The 20,554-nt window shown below is 39.0% G+C and overlaps 1 protein-coding gene across 1 annotated transcript in view; it reads left to right on the plus strand.

Moving 5' to 3' along the window:
• tsc22d2 (TSC22 domain family 2) overlaps nt 1-20,199 on the plus strand; it is a 39,579-nt gene extending 19,380 nt beyond the window's left edge. Inside the window, exons 2-3 of the mRNA XM_015011301.2 lie at nt 17,526-17,577; nt 17,934-20,199. Of these exons, the coding sequence (XP_014866787.2) occupies nt 17,526-17,577; nt 17,934-18,224 (343 nt within the window). The 3' untranslated portion in view covers nt 18,225-20,199. The remainder of the gene's footprint in view (nt 1-17,525; nt 17,578-17,933) is intronic.
• The last annotated feature ends 355 nt before the right edge of the window (nt 20,200-20,554 follow it).

Below are 20,554 nucleotides of genomic sequence, written 5' to 3' on the forward strand. Positions count from 1 at the left end.
TTCAGCAGACATTGAGGATTTTTGACTTTACAGTTTTTCTCAGTTGCTTTGCTGCATTTATCACACCCCTTACAACAGCTTGTGCATTCCTTAAAACACTACACACTGCAAAATCTGGCTTATCTGCAAAAGTGAGTCTCTAAGAATGGATAGCTCATTCCTCAAAAGCAAATGGAAATGAAATTGTCATCTAAATTCAAAATCTTGAAAATGTTTATTTCAACAACAGTAACAGTGAAAGTAGATTTTTATCTCAGAGAAATTCAGACAGGGAGATGTTTTCAGGAAATAATAAAGAAATGCAATAAAAGACAGATTTTGACAACCAGTTGAACATTGATGTCTGTAACTAGAGCTGTGAACTTTATTGTGCTAATTTTAATTTAAATTAATGCTTTTAAATGTTTTGAGCAATTAATTGCAATTTAATTTTTTACAAAATGTGTTTCTGGTAGGCCCGTAAATCTGATGTATAAGTGGCAACTGAAGGCAACAGCAATGGACGACAAAGGTACTTCTCGTAGGGTTAATCTTTGCTTCAAAACCGATCTGAAGAAACACTGGAAAAGACTATTGTGTGCAAGTTGTGCAAAAGGGGTTGGCCTGTCACCGAATCTATTCAATCTGAAAATAGCATCTCAATGCAACACATGTTACAGCAACAAGTCGTTGTCAATGCTAATGTCAGCATCCACAGTTCACGTTTCTAAACTTTTTTTTTTTTTTTTTTTTTTTCATGAATCATCAGGAGTTCCTGAAATATTTGGATCCTGAATGGGTATAATATCACTTTGCACCAATCTGCAGGTTGAATAGCCTACGTAATGGATTGAAAACAATACATATCATTGTTGTTGAGCTCATGTCAACATGTTGACATAGATGTTTTCTGTTAAATTCCTTATTCAGCTATTTAGCAGGAAGAAAGGCTTTTGAATTGGAAATGTTGCTTATTTTGTCATTATATATTTTGTTGTTTTATTTAAAATGTGATTAATTACAGACCCTGTAATTAGCTTGATTTGACTTAAAGAATCCTAGTTCTGTATCGCACTCCTTGTTACATTTCATTTATTTAACTTTTCGTCATTTTAATGTGTTTTCTTTGTGAGTCTTAATTTTCCACTACTAAGGAAAATGCACTCAAATTCAGAATTATTGCAAATTTCTCAAAGCATTTGTGGTTTAGGCACCCAAATTGCTAGCACTGGGACTGAGTGTCACTATTATCGTCACAATTCTAATCATTGTTTTCACAAAAACAGTATACAGTTATAATAATGTAATGTATATAATAATAATCTATTTCCACATTGTGAATTGCTATCTCATTGTTGTTTTGATTTTCTTTTTTTTTTTTTTTTTTTTTACCATAAACGTCTATAAGGACCCTTAACTATGGCTCCATGTGGCTGATAAAGACTAGTCTGAGCATGGAAAGTTCACCATGGGGCAGTAAATGCAATGCCCTCACGATACACCCAGTGTGCAGCATGTGCTTTGTATGTAAGAGGAGTTAACTGTGATTTGTCACAGGAATCTGCTAGATATGATATGCAAAGTCATCTCATCCACACAGCAGCTGTTAAGTCTTAGTTTGGAGACCTTTGATCAATGTCTTGAGATAAACATTTGCATCAGCTGGCCACATTCCTTATGGACATGTGCATGGTTAACTTTAGTTTTGATTTTGGATTTGAGAATAGCTTCAGAATATATACATTTTTAATAGTTTAATCATTTTAAACGGTGCCCTGCTGAAGTCTGATTAAGTCAATGATCTGAACATTTCCTGAGAGTGTAAACTGATTCGCTTCAGTTTTCAGCTTATGTGTTGTATATTTCTTGGCTGTTACTGTATGTGCTCATTAGCTTCCCGGCCTGCCCGCTTAACCCCAGGCAGAGGTGCTGGCATGTGACAGGCCAGTGTTGGAGAGCAGCTGACGAGCTCTGACAACAACAGAGCTGCCCGTCTGTGTGGCAAAGTTCACTAGGCCGCTGTCATGCCTCAGGAGCCAATTCTACACCTTATTTAAGTGGGGAAGTAAATGAGATTGAGCCTTGTGAAATGAAATGAAGCAGGTAGTTGGTGTTCCTCTGTAGCTTAACATGAATGTTTGCCCCCACAGCTGACTGAGCCTGCCCTGAGAAGGAATATCCTGACTCATCTGTGCTCATGGTAACAATTATGTGTAAGTCGAGCAGAAATTAACAACCTCTGCTTCTGAGAATGCTCGTATCGGTGTGACATATTTTCACTTATCTTTTTCTAACTTTACATGGTTGTTGTCAGCCTCTGCAGAGACGTCGTGGCCTGCCACAGCTGAAGCCTGAGTCGTGCTCTTATTTACTCAGGGTTTGTAAGTTTAGTCACAGATTGCTCCAACAAGCTGCTCTTTATTTCCTGAATACTGAGGCCTTCGATATGAGAGTGGGTGGGGTGTGTGCTGTCAGCGTTGGTTAGCTGCACAGCTGGGGCCTTGCCTGAGTTGGTTATGACTGCAGGCTTTGCCCCATGCAGAGAGTCAAGTCCATGTTTGCCACTGAGCTTCCCCACCCCCCTCCCCACTCCCACAGCCTCTCCTAATCGCCCCGTTATGAGAATCAAGCTTTTTCCTGGGTCACATCTCTTCCCAAAGTCTATTTTAGTCGGCGCTCAGGCCCAGATCACTTCTCAGCCAAAAAAACTCAACAAATGTAACTTCTGCGATCAAAAATAGGGGCGAGTTTTCAGAGGAAGATCTCCACACGTGCTTTTACATGCGTGGAGATCGACATCAAAGAGGTGGTTGCCGGAAAAACAAGTCCGGAGGAACAGCCTGTATTTCTGAACTCTGTGTTTTCATTGGGTTTGGTCCTTTGTGTCACTCTGCCTGGTCTTAAGACTCTGTTTGCCTCTTTGGATGTTTGAAGGGCAGAACAGCATAATTGTATTCAGCCTCTGTGGTTTTAATATCACTGTCTTGTGGGTTTGAGTCCAAATTTATCAAAAATAATGATGTTGTTGCATCTCCAGTGTTTGACCTTTCAGTGTCTAATCATTGTTGAAAGAACAATGTCATTTGAGATTAAAGTATTTACAATTGATTTCATATACAGAGCATTTTTACATAGTAAAGATTTGTCTTGCTGTACTGACACACACTGGCTCGTTAATTCAGTGTTGAGCACTCATCATGAGATAAGGAACGGCAGCAACAATTTCAACACAACGCTCCTTTTATGTCTTTTTGTAGAATATATTATGAATTAAACTCTAATTATTGATCTTTATATGTTTAGAAGTAGAGGGGTAATGATTCATCAGTCTTATAATATGCAATCCCGGGCTTCGTGAGGTCAGGGTTTCGGAATATTTTGTAATAAAACAAGCTTTCAAAAACCACAATTTGTGTTTTAAGGGATCTGTAATTGGTCATTCAGTTTTGGTTTGTCTAGAGTAGTGTTTTTCAATCCAGGTCTTCAGGAACCAATGCCCTGCATATTTTAGATACAGAGACACATCTATCACTCAAATGATAGCATTAGCTCCTGGATCCCATCAAGTGCTATAGAAGCCTGTTAATCACCCATTTATTCAGGTCAGGAAGGGAAATTTTGTGCTAATCAAAATAGCTTTTGCTGCATTGGGCTTCAATTAAAAAAGCAGACTTTAAACCTTTGGTTGTAAATTAATATTGATGCTTATTGTTTTTTTTGTTTTTTTTTTTGGTTTTCCTTTAAGGATTAATGCATTAGTTTTTGAAGGTACCTTTTAAAACTTCTCAATCCATGTGAAAACATGTGGATCAGTAGGAGTGGTAATCTTAGTAAAACTGTATTTACATTCTTTTGTAGAGTTTTCTTCAGATGCTGTAGAGCAGGGGTGCCCAAAGTCGGTCTTCGAGGGTCAGCATCCTGCATGTTTTAGTTCTCTCCCTAGTGGTAGTAGCAACCTCCTCAGCAAGTCAATATTTTTCTTAGGCCTTCTAATGAGCCATCATTTGATGGAGGTGCGCTAAACCAGGGAGAGAACTAAAACATGCAGGATGCCGGCCCTCGAAGACCGACTTTAGACACCCATGCTATAGAGAATGATTGTGGGATTTTCATGATAATGTTGAAATAAATCTCAAGGTTGGGTTTATATCATTGATTAGTCAACCATTGCAGGAAGTGTCACTTTGATAAAAGAGTATTTCTGGTCTTCGGTGAACTAAAATGTGTTTTATATTTCTAGTCATCGTGGGACAAGCTAATTATAACATTTACAGCAACTCAGTAAAACAAAGCAGTGATTAGGAAATTTACTTTCATAAAACTGGTAATGATCAAAGCTGTGATTCTTTAAAATTGGTTTTAAACATTCAGCTGGTTTTCCTGCTTGTTAAAAAAAATGTTCAAGGTAAACTTTACAGAGCTGTGTGCTGCAGAACATTGACTTTGCTTCTTGTATTTTGGCTGCAGAGTTGGCTTTAGGATAAATGACTCATTAAAATTCCCAATTTTCCCAAACTCTCCTGCCTTGACTTTTAAATGATTGCTTTTCTCTCTGTGTGTGTGTCATTCTTGTCCTGCCACATAAATAGTTGGTACCCATCTCTTGTCGAACCCTGTAGTTTGGTTTGCTCAAGGAGCTCAGGTCACAGCTGCTTTCTTGAACCATGTCGTTTGTGAGGTCTTTAAACTTGCATTGTCTAAATAGCTCAGCAGAGCTCCAGGAAACTCGAAGGTCCTGAGCTGCTGTGCGTGAGGTGTGGCAGAGATAAATCTGTCAAAGGCTCAGATATGAAGACCAGGCCATAAATCAGGCCCGACAATCACCGCTACAGTAGTGGATGGTTAACCCCATGTTAGTCGTTTTAACCCTGCCGGCTTTTGTGTTTTGTTGGCCTTCGGGCATCGTGTACATTTGTAACTTCACGATCTTGTAGACCACCCCTACTCCTTCATGTATGATGAGACGTCTATGTCCAGCAGAATGCCTGACAGGATTTTAAACCTAACACCCAACATGGAGTCTCTTAAATTACATCAGTTTCACCATTCCTGGCCTTTTTTTTTATGGGTAGTTTACATCTTACGACTTTGCAACTGTTTTTGGACAGAATTGGTTTCAATACTTAAGTAAACTTGAAATATGTTAAAAATAGTAAGCAAATTAACTGTTTGAAAACAAAAAATAAACTGAAAAAATGTAATATATGTAATGTATAGCAGTTAATATAGGAATTATAACAGCTAATTTCTCTTATCTGAATTTTTATTTTGGAACAATCAGATACAAGAAATCAAATCATCGCTTCACGACTATAAAACGTAACGATCACTAAGAGATTTCGTCTTCAAAGATTTCATCTTCAAAAAAGTATGTAGTCACACTAGAAAGGTGATGTGGAAATATTTGTTCAACAGCGTCTGACGTTGAACATAGCGTTCTGTGTAAACTTTCTAAAAATCCAGTCCAGGAGAAAATGTTGCATCATGACAAACAAGTCGAGGTCGTCAAATACGATGTGTGTTCAGCTGCGTCTTTTTTCAGTGTCGCCCTATTAGATAAGTCTGGACACCAGTGAGGAGAACTAATATTCTTTCCCATTTCATGTTGGGTAAAAAAGACAATTCATGCTCAACCATAAATAAAAGAGTGTATAATAATAATATTATGTGGCGACATGTGACTAAAACCCTTTGCTTGGAGACTACTATCCAACAGAAACATATTATTTGCTGTCCTCCACTAATGCTAGTGATGCTTGAAAGAAATCTTTAATTATAACTTTGTTCCTGTGTAATTTAGCTCACTGGACTATTTAATTCGATCTGATTCCTTTGGGCTGAATGAGATTCTCACGCTATGATGAGCTTTTTTTTTTTTTTTATAAAGCTACTTCAATTAAATATTTCTATGATGGGTATTATAACATGTATAACATGTATTTAATTTTTTAAAATTTTATTATGAATTAAAAATGTCATTCACAAAGGGATCATGAAACAGAATACACATTTTTTCCATGTTTTTTTTAGAGTTGAGGCCTTTACTTATGCTGCAAGAACAGATACATTAGGTGACAAGAACGTAGTTCTGTCTGGACATTTCCTATTTCACGAGAACTCAAAACTGCAGAAGAGTCATCATAGATCTCTCCCATTGCAGCATCACATTTCTGTACACTTTAAATTTTGGACCATATTTGTCAGACTTCACACAGGAAAACGGATCCTGCTCACAACATTTCAAGATTTTCAGAAATGCATGTTATTGTTGCATGTACATTCTGAGAAAAATCTTATAAAGCCGGTCTCCGTCTCTTCTCTGACCTATTTTTCAGTTCTCATAAATCTCACTCAAATTCCTGTATGTCTTAAGCCGTCGCTGTCTACCTGCGTTTCTCTTTCCTCCCATGTTTCTCCTGCTTTTTGTCTTCGCTGTTCGTCATAAATGCAGGAACCCGTCCACTACTTTCTATCAGACTTTCCGGCTTAGCAGATTACGGGGGTCAAAGCCCATCAAAGATAGGTATGAGCTCGGGTGTGTTTACACACACGTCGTGTGTGGCCTGAACTGGTTGGCTTTCACCCCTTTGCAACATAATTTCCATCCCAAAGAGTATCTCAGTTGATGGGAAAGTCATTGTTTCTTCATTTAAGGAGACAAATATCTTTTTTCAGTCCAACTAGCTTGGACTTTTCTCTTTGACATCTTAATAAAAAATAAAACAAAACAAAACAAAAAAAAAAACAACAGGAAAACTACTTAATTATTCCAAAATATTAATTTGGTTTTTAAGGATAATTTACATTCTTTGAAATTAGATGTCACTGAGTTTAAACTAGTAAATATGTTATAAATGTTAGATCTAAAAGGTGGAGTTTCTGAAAACATGTTAAAAATAATCTGAGTAACACATTTTTTTCACTATATTTAGAAGATACTGTCAAACCAACATGCATACATATTAGCAACTTGATGTTTGAAAAATCCAGGTTCCCAACTTTATCGCTCCTTATTGTACATCTGGTTCAGCTATATGCTTGGTTCCGCAAATGTCGAGCTTAAGTTTCTGTTGCTCCTCTGAGAGTTTGTGGTTTAAGTTCAGGAGCTCTGAAAAAGCAAATTACATTTACAAAGAAAGAAAAGCAGTAGTGTCTGGAGTCATTTTTATGCTCCGACGACAAAGCTGGTGGTTTGCACACTGGACTTGTGATCGCTCTGCTTCCCAAGAAAAACGAAGTTTTGGCTTGTATGATTGTCTTTTTCACTCATTCAACCAGATGTTTTGATTAAGCCATAATACCCAAAGACTCAGTGCTCGAGTGGCCTTTTTACTAAATGTATTTTGGTTACAAGAAAGACCAAATGGTATTTTACTTGAAGTTGTGTACAACTTTTGGCTACCTCACCCACATCTGTTTATTACTCACTTCCAGTTTGTTGTTCAGCGTGAACAGCAGCAAGTCAGACGCACGAAGATTCTTGTTTAATTATATCAGTTTAATCGGCAAAGGAACGCTTGTTGGTTATTACTTGGAAGTGGACTTTTGACTGGTCACCATTTGGTTCCATTAAGCACCTCTCGTGCCAAATTGGCTTGCAAGAAAAATACTTTGGAAAATGTAATTTTTTTTTCTTGAATTTAAATTCTTGAAAAAAATATTTGTGGCTAGCTTGCTTCTTTAAACACTAGTATCAAATTTTTTTTGTGCTTTTGATTCAGACTCATTCTTGACCAAACAGGACTAGGGAAAAGTTTTTTGATTAAAAGAAATCCTGTCCTGATTTAAATCAATTTCAAGTCTCTAAGTTATTTTTGCTTCTGTAAAACTGTTCACAGTATAAGTTTTGCTTCAGTGTTCCAATCTAATTTATTCTGACACAGGACACTTTTATTTACAGTCTTAATTTAAAAGTCAAGATATTCCACAATGTCTTGGTCTTTATTTTTGCTGTGATTATATAGGAGCCTTATCCGTGGCAACAGTCCATCGATGTTTATGTAGGAGAAACAGTAGCAGTTGAGCAAGCGTGTGTGCGTGTGTGTGTGTGTGTGTGCGTGTGTGTGTGTGTGTGTGTGTGTGTGTGTGTATCCTCTCAGCTGGAAAGACCGTTTGTTCCTCTTCCAGCTCTTGTTTACCTTCAGGCTCTATAACAGAGCAGCTTTATTCAAAACTTTTCAACTAACCGCAGGTAAACCTGAGGGAGACGCCTCATTCCAACTTCCTTTGTCCTGGGCCAGCTCTCCTGCAAGGTTGGACTTGTTGGGAGTGAATGGGGCATTGCTCACAAATAGACTGAGGGCACGGAGGAGCATTCTTCACAGTGACTGATTTGTGAAAAATGTAAAACTTGAATTCGGTTGTGGGCTTTCTCATCAAATATAATTAGTTCACGTTTCTCCAGCAGAGCGGGGATCAACATGTGCATGTCTTTGTTTTTGCAGATTCACTTGCTAGTATATGCTACAGCTGCACTCGCGTGAAGTAGCTGAGCTGCTTTAAAGAATGGTAATTAAAGTGACCCAAGTTGTCTGAAAAAGTGCAACAGTAAGACTGCATGCCAAATAGTCGTAGAGACATAGTTTTGAAGCAGCGAGGTGCGGTGCCTTGCAGAATGTTTTGGAACCACAAAGTTCAATGTTTTTTTATTGGGTATTTATGTAATAGACTGACGCACTGTCGTGTATAATTGTAGCATCCCAGTAAAAGGATACATAAATGTCACCGTTTATGATGAATAAAAGTGTAATGTTTTGGCCTGCATTTGTATCCAGCACTACACAACGTTAAGCTTTTTACCCAGCCTGCAGACTTTCAAGAAGGCCATCGCATGGAATCACACAAGACAGATGTAGAAACCTCAAATTAGGGATTGACAACTTCTTCAAATATTATTCTGATGCTTTGTGACCATCTTTCCAATAATTATAAAAGTATCATTCAAAACTTTATTTAATCAACTTTGCTCCACCACAGAAGCTAACATCCACATGTTTTTTCTTTTCTCCACTCTTGAGCCAATCAGTGCCGAGGTAAATGAATGCTGCTCATGGATTGGTTGCTATGCAAACGGCATCTAATAGCATGTCAGCCAGCATTGCGCCAAGATATTTCAGCTCCTTAAGCTGCGTTCTGTCAAATATTTTAGAAATGCTGTACGGAAAAATGTGAGACAAGCCAAGTTTAGCTTTGAACAGAAAAATCTCAAAATATCAAACTGCGAATAGATGTGCACCGAAAGAACGAAGAGCTTTTATCACAGTTTTTGTTCCATTTAACAATAAATAATGTGATGTTGCCCATTGGTACCCAACTTACTCTAGGAAACTGGCTCAGTAAAATAGACAATAGAAATAGTCAGATTACTCAGATTTTCCATAAAAGTGCCTGGGATACGTTATTGGATGCATGCTATCCTAAAATCCTAAATGGATATTTGATCTTACACAGTAGGTACTGGTATCTCTGGTAACAGATCAAATTTTGACTGCAAAACATATAGTCTGCATTAGAAAACACTCCAGGGAAGCATTAGTCTGCTGAATGGCTTTATTGTAAAGAGGGTGAATTGTCCCAATATTCAGCAGCAGAAACCCTTTTGCTGGCTTCTTTCTACAATCATCAACTTTATGACTGTGGAGATAAGGCAGATTTATATTTTCTCTGAGTGAGCTTAATCAGTAGCTGTCACCCGAGTCCTAAAGCCTTATTTGATGCAGACCACGAATGTTGCCGCTATTTACGACACAGAGACATTTACCTGTGGGTCGAGGAGCAAAGTTAGTGGACAAAAAGCTGAAGTTTCACATTTTTTATGCTGACAAGCCACAACTCTGGTAGTTGGCTCCTTTATGAGCTAATCTGCAGCTTTTTAAAACTCCACCTTTTAGTCTGTGTGTATTTTACGAAGCGTTTATTTCATAGTTTCTTCTGCATTTGTTTAAACATTGTCAGTTGGAGTTGCTCTCGCTGCACACAAATGGAAAGCATGCCCGCAGTCAGGAACACTGTAATTGCTAACAGGCCCCGAGACATATCCTCAGAGGACCTAACCCATTTTTACTTTCGGGATCTCTCTGTTCAATAAGAGCCCAGTTTTGAACGGATTACTCGGCGGTTGTGTAGAAGACCCCCTCCAGCGAAATCTCTGACTGCAGAGCTTTGATGCATATGGCCCAACTTGACATGGAGTAGGGGTCTCATTTCAGCTTTAACAAGCTTTTCCTATGCAGACGGAAATTGATGGATGGCGATTTTAAGCGTCAACGATAGTTCCACTTGCTCAACACACAATATGTCTAAATGATAGGACTGTGTGGAGTTTTTACTCCGTCTGCTTCAACTGTGGAAATTGAAGTAACTTTTGACCTGCATTGCTCTAGGAAATTTCTGCCCAGCAGTGATTCTGCTCTTTCCAACACAACCATGTAAAAAAAAACACAAAGCATTTTCATAAAGATATCAGACGTATTTCCTGTCCACTGTTAAAACACAGCTTGAGATTTGGTTCATTCTCATTTCAACATTAGCTAATGAAGGTTTAAAATTAAGCACTCAACCTTAAGTTTAATTAATATTGTAAACACACAACAAAGAAATCTTTTTTTCCTCTGGAAAAAAAAGTAATTTAATGCAAAACTTTGAACAAAATTCTATACATTTGTTGTGTTTTAACTGTTACCACGTTTTTTTGACTTTGCCAGGATCATTTTTGACAGAATAGTTGCTAAGTGTGAATAATATTTATAAAAATGACTTGTTGCTGTTTTTATTACAGTTGGGAATAATTGGCATGCACAAAGTAGGCTGACACTGAATTGTTCTGAAAAATATCTTGTAATATTTTGTTGTTTTTGTAAATGAACTGGATATTTGGCTGACTGTTGCAGTTTGAACTCTCTGCTGAAGTTTCATTTGCGAATCTTTGTGATCTATCATCTTCATGATCTAATGTCCAAAACATAGTAAAACTAATGCTTGTTTACTGAAAACTAATCAGTAAACAAGCTGAAAATACTGGAGGAAGATAATCAAATGCAGGCCACAGTGGATAAACAGATGCGAGCTGCAGTTTGCTCATTGTTTTTCCAGCAAAAGCTCCCAGAGATGGTACTGTGACCCAAACCATAGAGAGAGAGAGAGGATAAACCCTTGATCTTGTGATAAATGCTTCACTGAATACAGAGGATTGTTTGCAGCGAGCTGCCAGGACTTTCTTATTAAAGCCTCAAGTGTAACTCTATTACAGTTAACACATTCCAGTGGGCTTTTAATCCAGAAGGAGTCAAAAAGTTGGCCCAAATCACTATGGCTTAAAAAAAGGTGGTGGAATTGGATACAGAGGCACTTACTGTACTGTGCACTTGAAGATTTCTGTCTTTTTTTGTTGCAAGACTTTGATTATTAATGACACTTTCACCCATTTTTAATACTACTTAAGAGTGCAAACATCGAAACAAAATAATGTTAATGCTACTGTTTCCCATCTCTTCTCCATGATGTGAAAAATATCAGAAACAAACAAAACAAAACAAAGTTGACCTCTCATATGCTGTGTATTAGGTTACAATGCATTGTCTATCTTGTTGAATATTATTATATACATTTTGCTGACTGACCAGACCAAAATAGAAATTTTCAGAAGGCATACTTGCCATTACTTTATCCAGCCTTTCAGAAAGCGGTAATCATACGTATGGGCATACATGGTGGTGGCAGTGTGATGGTCTAGGGCTGCTTTGCTGGTTCAGGACCAGGATGACCTGCATGTAATTGCTGAAACCATAAATTGTGTTCTCTTATCAGAAAATACTGAAGGAAAATGTCCAACCATCAGTTTGTGATCAGTTTGTTTGGCTCAGGAGGCAAAATTCAAAGTAAATCAGTAAGTCCACATGTGAAAGAATGTTTTGGAGTGGCCTAGTCAAAGTGTGGACTTAAATGGTTATTAAACAGGCTGTTCTTGCTTGAGAACCCTGAATTGAAATAATTTGGCAAAGAGGAGTGAACAGAGTTGACCAAAATTCTTCCACATTGTTGTTGGAGACTAATTGCATGTCATCGCACTTGATACCAGTTGTTTCCCCCAAGGGTGGCACAACCAGTTCTTAGGTTTAGGAGACAATTACCTTCTTATTCAGGTTGTCTTTGCCTGGTGTTAAAACATGTTTGACCTGAAACATTGAAAAGGACAAAATAAGAAGACTAAAGGGGAAAATACTCTTTCACTTTTTCAGTATTTAAGCTAACACCTCAAGAACTGCTATTTCAGGCTGGAGACCCCCCACTGTTCTGTTGGAGTTCGATGATCATGTTACTCTGTAGCTCCTTTTGGGTTTCTACGGGAGCAGCCGAGGTTGCTTAGGAAGCCATCATAAAACTTCCCTGCTGGTCATTATTTTAGCCCCTAATCAGGCTGAAATAACTGGGGCTTCCATAAACGGATTAAATGAACAGGAATGGGTAAAGTCTTATCCTTGCCGGTATGGAACCCCTCGTATTCCCTTCATCCGGTTCTGCGCTTACCGGAGTGTTACACATGCTGGTCTGCTTCCAATCTGTCACATCGGGACACAGTTGCATGTCAGTTTAGTGATTCAGTTTCAGGTAGTGATGCAGCCTGAGGCCTTTTGCTGAGGAAGCTTGGTGACAGCAGACACACCTACCAACCAGGACTGTAATTTAGCTGTAGGAAAAATCACATTTTACTGCTGCATGTCCTAGTTGTTCAGTCTTTGCTGTTTCTGGATTAGTCATTATGTGGAGGACACTGAATATTGAAAAGATGGCCTGTTGAAGGAGAGCAACAAACTTTCAGCATCCATGTTGCTATAGCAGGCACGAAGTCTTTTGTGTTTTCTGTGAGTTTTAACTCAATGGTGGAGATTGAAATGTAAAAAAAAAAACAAACAAAAAAAAACAAAATTTTACATCGAAATGAAACATTTTTATTTCTAACAAGTTCCTGTTTTTATTTCTAGATAAATATAATAAACATAAAACAAACTTGAATTTTTAGTTTAAAAAGGAGTAGGAAAAAGCTGCTGCTTATTAAGTCCTGTCCCCAATTAACTCATCATCATGCATAATACATGCAAGATAATAGTAAAAATTTTACAATTGCACTTTCTGTAGGGATATGGAAAGGTTAAAAAGTGAAATGTCTCTTGACCACAGCTTTTTGACCATTTAAATTGATTTCTTACAGTATTGATTGGTTACATTTGAACATTTTCCATTTGAAGAGCTTGAAAAATAAACAGTGAAGTACTTGATATATTAAAAATATAACTTAAACTTATTTTATGAAACATGCAACTATCTACTGTCACAAAGATTCAACCTTTCAGAAATAAGTTTCTATACTTGAGCAGTTGTTCTTCTGTTGATTTGATGGAATTAATGCGGATAGATGTGAACATGTGAAGGATTTCCAGGCTTCTAAACTACTGCTCCTTTGTTTTCAGATGGGATGATCATTAGTTGAATACAGTGTTCAGGGGTCGTCTCGGTGGAGTGCTGGGGTCACGCTCTTGTTGACTTTTTCTGCTACTTAAAACAGAGAGGTTCTCTGTAGCTCCTAATAAAACCCTACTAGCGGGTAGTTTTCATTTTACCGTGGCAACTAACGCTCAATAATATCAGCCTGTTTTCTTTGATTCATGTTTTTTTGGGAAAAGATAAGCAAACAGTGAATAGAAAGCACCAAGATATTGAATGTTTCAATAAAAATGTTATGCATAAATTGGCTTGAATGATATCTTATAGAGAATTTTCATTAAATGGCAACTTCAGAAAAGTCATAACTGCTTTTCACTTTTTATGTTCCTGCTGATTGGGACCTCTACTGCCCCCATCTGGTGGAACTGCTGAACTGTGTGCCTTTAGTCAATTTGAGTGAAAATAGAGCTGTTTGCATCTGTAAGAGAACAACAGTGAGTCGTCAGCCCCCATCCTCCAGTTATTGTTTTGAAATACGAAGAGAGGGGGGAGAAGTAAGCCCCAAGCCTTGATTTACTCAGCTGCCTCCCCCACAGAGCCTGTTTGTGGGCTTTAGGGATCAGGGACGTGTGCTGGTTTGTCTGGTTTTAATGAAAAACACATTGTGTTTCTGAAACTATAAGCCAATCATGTAAGGTAATGCAATCATTGAGAGGGTTAGGAGATACTTTCCATGTGTATCATGAAGTGTGGCAGCACATAAAGATAAAGGATGATTAAATCAGACTTTGGGTATATAGTTAGCTAGCTGTGTGTTGTCCCAGCGTGAGGGCTGCTCAGCTGCAGATGTTCGGATCCTGAGGTGTCCTGAGCTGGTGACTTTCCTGTGAAGAGAGGACCCGTGCAAATGGCCTGCAGGAGATGTGGACGAGAACGGTAACTCAGCAAGTGGTTCTTATATAAACCACCACATGTCTTCCTCATTGAATTAAATGTACAGTTTACTGTTTTTCTTGGACTCCAAATAGGAATGTTCTTCCCTCTCCTCCTAACATTTTCTGTAGCTCCTTCTGGACACATCTCTAAGTTGCTTAACTTGTTATTCTGATTCAACCTGCATACCTTTTGTGTTTTGTTATTGATGAAAACACATTCCAGCAAGAGCTTGTGGACATTCCCCCTCATTGCTTGTCCCAGATGTGTATGTGCCTACTTCAAAGGGAGGAATGTCTTCTGCTTTGTGTGTTCACCACAAATCTTGATCGAGACACTTGTGAAATTCAGCTCCTTTACCTCATCGTGTGTTTTAAGTGAAGTTAAGCCTTCTCCAGGGAAAGATTTGTTTCACTTGCAGAAAGGAAAGTCAAAGGAAGCAAAGGTTGTCATAATGAGACAGTGGACATTCTTTCTGTCTATAAAATATGTTGTGTATGAAAAATAGTGTGTGGAAAATGTTTGTATTTTTAGGCAATCTTTTCTATCCCACTGTGAAAAAATGCTATGCAGATTCTGACGTTGCAGGTTCTAGATTTAAATCGCCTGTACTGTGACGCTGTTGCCTAACAGCATGAAGGTCCTGGGTTCGAATCCCTGCCTGGGGTTTTCATGACTGGAGTTTGCATGTTCTCCCAGTTATATTGCCGTTAGGTGTTTGTACTGTTTGTCCAGTGTGTTTCTATGGTGATCTGTCCAGGGTGTATCTCGCCTCTGAACCATTTGAGATAAGCACCAGTCCAACTCTTCCAACCCTACATGGACAACTGGGTGTATACCAGTTGTCTAAATTCCAGTCCTCAAGAACCGGTGTCTTGCAACTTTTATGTGTTTCTCTGCTTTAGCACACCTGGCTCCAATGTTAGCTCATTAGCAGGGCTTGACTGCATGCTAGTGAGGCAGTTCAGTCATTTAATCCAAGCATGTAGAAGGACAAGGGACACATCTGAAAGTTGTTGGACGCTGGCATTTGACACCACTGGTGTAGAGACAACGGATGGGTAGATTTAAATCAATTGACCTGGTTGAAACATTTTCCATTAGCTTTTATTTGTATAATTTCAAAAATGGTGAAAAAGGAAAGAAGACCTAGGAAGAAGATGACCTAGAAACGTAAGTAATGCCATGCAGGAAGCAGAAAAAGCCTCCAGGTTTGTAGGGGAAAATGGATACTTTAGTTACTAAAACAGTTTCAGCATGTCTGTTGCATGAAAAACAGGCTCAGCTTGACTAGCGCTGCCTCTACATGCAAAGCACTGCCTCTTCTTTTTTTTTTCTTGTTAAATTATCACCGAGCCTTTTGAATGAGTCGTGCTGTATCTCTCTGGAAGCTTTTTGGCACACGATGGCAGTGGATTTATTCCTTCAAGAGCCGAAGCGAGCAGGGAAGGAGGAGCGCATGGCTGGACTCCGCCTCCCTTCACTCTCACCATGTGATCCAGCGGGGTTTTAAGAAACTCTCACTTCGTGTTCAAACCACACTCGTTCGTGTTTAGAACATCGCTCGGTTGTAAACCTCTTGATAAACAACTATCTGAAGAAGCAGAAACATGCGCTGCATGATGAGTTACAGTCTTCCCTGCTCGCCGGGAACTTCTCCTCCGCATTCAGGCAGGCTGAGGCCTTACAGAGCCAGATGTGTCAGGTAAATAATCCCGCTTTTACCTCCATGTGGTAAACCTTTTCACAATTACTTTTAAACTCCTGTTACGCGTCTCTCTCTCAGTCGGCTCCTGTTGCTCTCCGTTTAAGCCATCTGCTTTGTGTGTTTGAACAGCAGCCTGGTTTGTGTCTGGTTGGGACACGTACTCCTAATTTTCGCTTAAATTGTGGCATCTGTTTGTGTGGTGGTCATTTGCGGTCTGGGGGCTCCACGTGGATCTGTACGTGCCGTCCTGCACGCGGGACGTAAATAGATAATGGATTCCATAGACGACTGTGGCCCCCTCGCCCCCTATAAGCGATGCTGATGCACATGAATTTAAATGTTATTCATAATGAAAGTGATAGGTTGTAGCTGCTGCAGTGTATTTGAGAAGTTTGCCTTCGCATGTGCCTGCATTTAGTTGTTTATATTACATTTCAGGAGCGTTACTAAAACGCTATTTTCTCTCATCATACTCTTCAGATTTTTTCCTCGTTTTCCATTGGCTCTCCATTTACACCTTTTTGAAAGCAACTCTTTTCCTTGAATTTGAAGCTACGGGATTGTGCAACCACAAAAATATCTGCCTCCACGACTAAAGGGTCCCTTATGTTGCTATTGTGATTGAGGGGAAAAGTCGAAATGTGGTCTGTTGTTTTTATGAGGTGGCGTGAGGTCATGATGTGGTGTTTGTACAGGGGAAGTATTTAAGGCTCAATAGAGGTGTTGCGCTTCAATAAAATGACCTGAAGACTTCCTGCTAATACTCTAATGCCTGTTTACAGGGAACGGAAAATTATAGATTTAACAGATCCCCCCCTTCGTCTTCCCCCCCCTCACATGGATAAGCCATGCTTCATTATGGATTGAGGCTTGTCTACAGACACGTAGCTTTGGGTATCTACTTTATCTAGAAGTGCTTACTGCTGCAAAAATACACTTAGATTTGTTTTTAATATTCTTTTGTTGCCTGTAAATTTACTGTTTTTCCATTTCATCCCTCCCTATAAATAATAATAAAAATAAAACATCCTTCAGACTCGGTTTTGTCAGAGTTCAAAGGTTCATCATCCATTTGGGAGATTTTGTTTTAATCAAGGATGTCTGGATGGACTGAACAAGTTTTAGATGGTGAACTCTTCACATCTAGCCTCAATCTGCTGTTTTTCTTTTCACTAAATTCTCCAGTGGCACTGAAATATTTCAAAGTATTGTCAAAACTCACTGTATTGTCACTACAAATATAAAGGGCTCTGAAACCTGAACTGTGTCAAAATCTGCTCTTATTGTTCACATGTTGTTGCTTTTACTGCTTACCTGTATTGGCCTCCAGATTTATGACTATTGCTCCAGGAAGTGGTTATGAAATGACTTAATGTTATTAGTGAATATGAAATGTCTGATAGGAATCTGAAGCACATGATAAATGCTGAATAGTCGTCTTATCTCTCCATCTTTCTCTCCACAGTGCATCTGGTGCCAACGTGGTCGCCATCGATAACAAGATTGAGCAGGCCATGGTAATTTTTCTTTATTTCTGCATTTCAACACACAAACAATGAAGGTCAGGCTGCACAGGTTTCCTGTTGTGCCTCAACAATGATTTAATTTTCCATGAAAGCTTTTCCGCTGTTAAGTTGGATCATAAAACTGACTTTTGGGCTGTAGTTTGAACTGTTTTCAGTCGGCATAGATTAGAAACAATCCGAGATAAGTAATCGCACGTAGAAGGTACCTGAGCAGTAAACTTGTTTCTAAAAATAGATCGGTCATCACTGCTTTATCTCGGATATCAGGAATGTGTTTTGTTTGTATTTCCTGTATACTAATGTCCCTTTTTTTTTTTTTTTTTTTTTTTCCCCCCCCTTCTTCTCAGGACTTGGTGAAGAGCCACCTGATGTATGCTGTCCGTGAGGAGGTGGAGGTGCTGAAGGAGCAGATCAAGGAGCTGTACGAGAGAAACTCTGTGCTGGAGCGTGAGAACGCCGTGCTGAAGTCGCTGGCTAACACGCAGCAGCTCAGCCAGCTGTCCAACCAGCTCAGCTGCCTTTCGTCGCCGCCGCTGCAGCTGCACCAGCCCCCGTTCATCAAAAACAGCACCCACTCCCTGGTTCACCATGAGGGGAGCCAGGGCGTCTCCTATCAGCCAAACATCACCTCGGCGTGAACTCCCTTACCCTCCTTTTCTTCCCCCCTTTTAACGTGTTTAAAGACACACCTCCCACGGACAGGAGCAGAATGTCCTCGTTGGGGAAAGACGTCAACCGTCCTCTCAACCCTTAAAGCAAAAGACCCGGCTCTGCTAGGTGCATTTGCATTGCTGCCATTGAAGGGCCCTCACACTAAGACATTTACCAACACTTAAAGTCTTATTGTGCCCTTTGTTTGGCTGCACGTGAGCCGTAAAACTGAATGTTGTCCTTTAGCAGGAGATGAGGGATGGGAGGGGGGGTTCACGAGCTTGGTGAGTTTAAACTGTTGGGACAAGCGGGGCTGGAAGACGGTGTTGCAACAGCAGTCCTGCAAAGAATATGTAAAATGAGACTGAAACTGTCCTCCAAGTGTCCACTTCTCCACAACACTCCAGGGCTGGAAGAGGAGAAGGCCAGACATGGCGCTGGTCGGAATGAGCAAAAAAAAAAGAATACGTCCTCGTTGAGCGGAGGACGACGAGATCGGCCGTCTCTACTCCATCAGAGCGAGACGAGAACCTCCGCTTTTTAAAAATACATGTATGCTGCATCGAATGCTTGTTTTCTCAAAGCCTCTGTACTTTGACATGAATCGTAATAAATACTCATTAGTTGTTCAGTTTTAGCAATTCATTTATTTATTTCAGGGCTGCTATTTTCATAATGTAAAATGAACAATGTCATGAAGTTACAAATTCAAAATGACTTTAGTTTTTTTTGGGTATTTTAACATCTGTCGGATATAACATCTTCTGGTTTTTCCAACGTAAATAAGTAGGCAATAAGTTCCTTGGTTGAAATTGTTCTCAAGAACTGGTAACACTAAAGGTGAGGTTTTATGAGGTGAAATCCAGGTTGAATGTATATTTTGTAAAGTATTAAAAACGCAGAGGGTTTGTACAGGACAATACCTGTTATGACATAGCATATGTGATGGGATGTTTCAATAAAGAAGTTAATTTACTTTTAGGCTTTTTTTTTTATTATTCTTTGAGGAAAAAAAAAAACAAATTTTGGGGTTTATTTTTTTTGGGGGGGAAGAGATGAAAAGCTGTGAAAATTGTTCAACCTACTTTATAACCAAAGACTCAAACTGTGTTAAGTCATTTTCATTTTTATTAAATGCACATGTTTTTTTCTAACTCTCCTTCCTTACGTTTTTTTTTTTCCATTTTATTTTTTTATTTTGTGGGTTTGGATGTTCTGCATGATCTGTAACCAGACCACCTTTTTACCTCATGCTTTTTTTTTTATTTTATTTTTTAGATCCAGCAATCTTTTCTGTCAAGTCTGTGAATGATTGTTAGACAATTTGTGAACAAGAATGGGAACTGTGAGCAGAAGGGGTGGAGTAAGTAAGTAGAATGTTTGACGCAAAAGGTTTGTGGCGGCAAAACAAACAAAGGCTGGAGTTGTATTTTTGTTCAGCGATGAAGGGAGGAAACCTTGTGCGTAAGATGTGAGGAGTCATCTTTGTTGTTCTCATGTTAAATCCGATGTTCGGAGGAAAGCTGTTGGCACGATTTCATCTGCAAAGTGCAGCACTTTGCATACAAAGACCAGAGAGCAATATCCGTGGAAACTGTTAAAACATTTCACACTTTAAAGCCTCTGGGCTTATTATGGGATGTCCTGTTTCACGTCTCTGTGCCTCTGGTGCCGATGCCTTCAGTCGGCGGGCCGCTCGGTCCATTTCTGTGGCTTAGAACCAAACCAAGCTGCTTGGTAAATGTACAATCAGACATCTTTTTTATATATATCTTTCTTTCCCCTCTGCCCCCCTCTTATTTTTTTGTTCTTCATTTGAAGGAGACACCGTGTACATGCTAGATGTACTGTATGAAAGTGATCACTGAGCCTTGGAGAAAATATCAAAACAAATGCCCTTGTAATGTGCTGTTAAAGAAAATTTTAGTTTTCCTTCAGAAATAAATGACTTGTTTTACCACATTGTGCTGTCGGTGTATTTATTAAGGTTTCAGTTTTAACATACTGGAGTTTCTCTCTAGTATTGATCTCTGACGTCAGACATGCTCTGACTGTAAACAGTGGGATGTGCAAACAAAAAGAAATCAAATTTGGGTCAAACATAAACATGACCGCAAGGACAAACCCTGCAGGTAAAGTTATGTTTTATTGGTCTGTGACATAAACACTTATGTAGAATCACCAAGAGGCTGCTATTTTTTTCTGTACTTTTTCTGGATTTCATACCCATAGCTGGATGTTTTATTGTGAGGAATCTTGATCAGGATTTGTTTCCCCATTAGTTTCACATTTTCACCATAGAGCACTTTGCACCCAG

The sequence above is a fragment of the Poecilia mexicana genome, unplaced genomic scaffold (assembly GCF_051168715.1).
Source record: "Poecilia mexicana isolate PSO_F unplaced genomic scaffold, ASM5116871v1 scaffold_4, whole genome shotgun sequence".
In the NCBI taxonomy this organism is placed as follows: domain Eukaryota; kingdom Metazoa; phylum Chordata; class Actinopteri; order Cyprinodontiformes; family Poeciliidae; genus Poecilia; species Poecilia mexicana.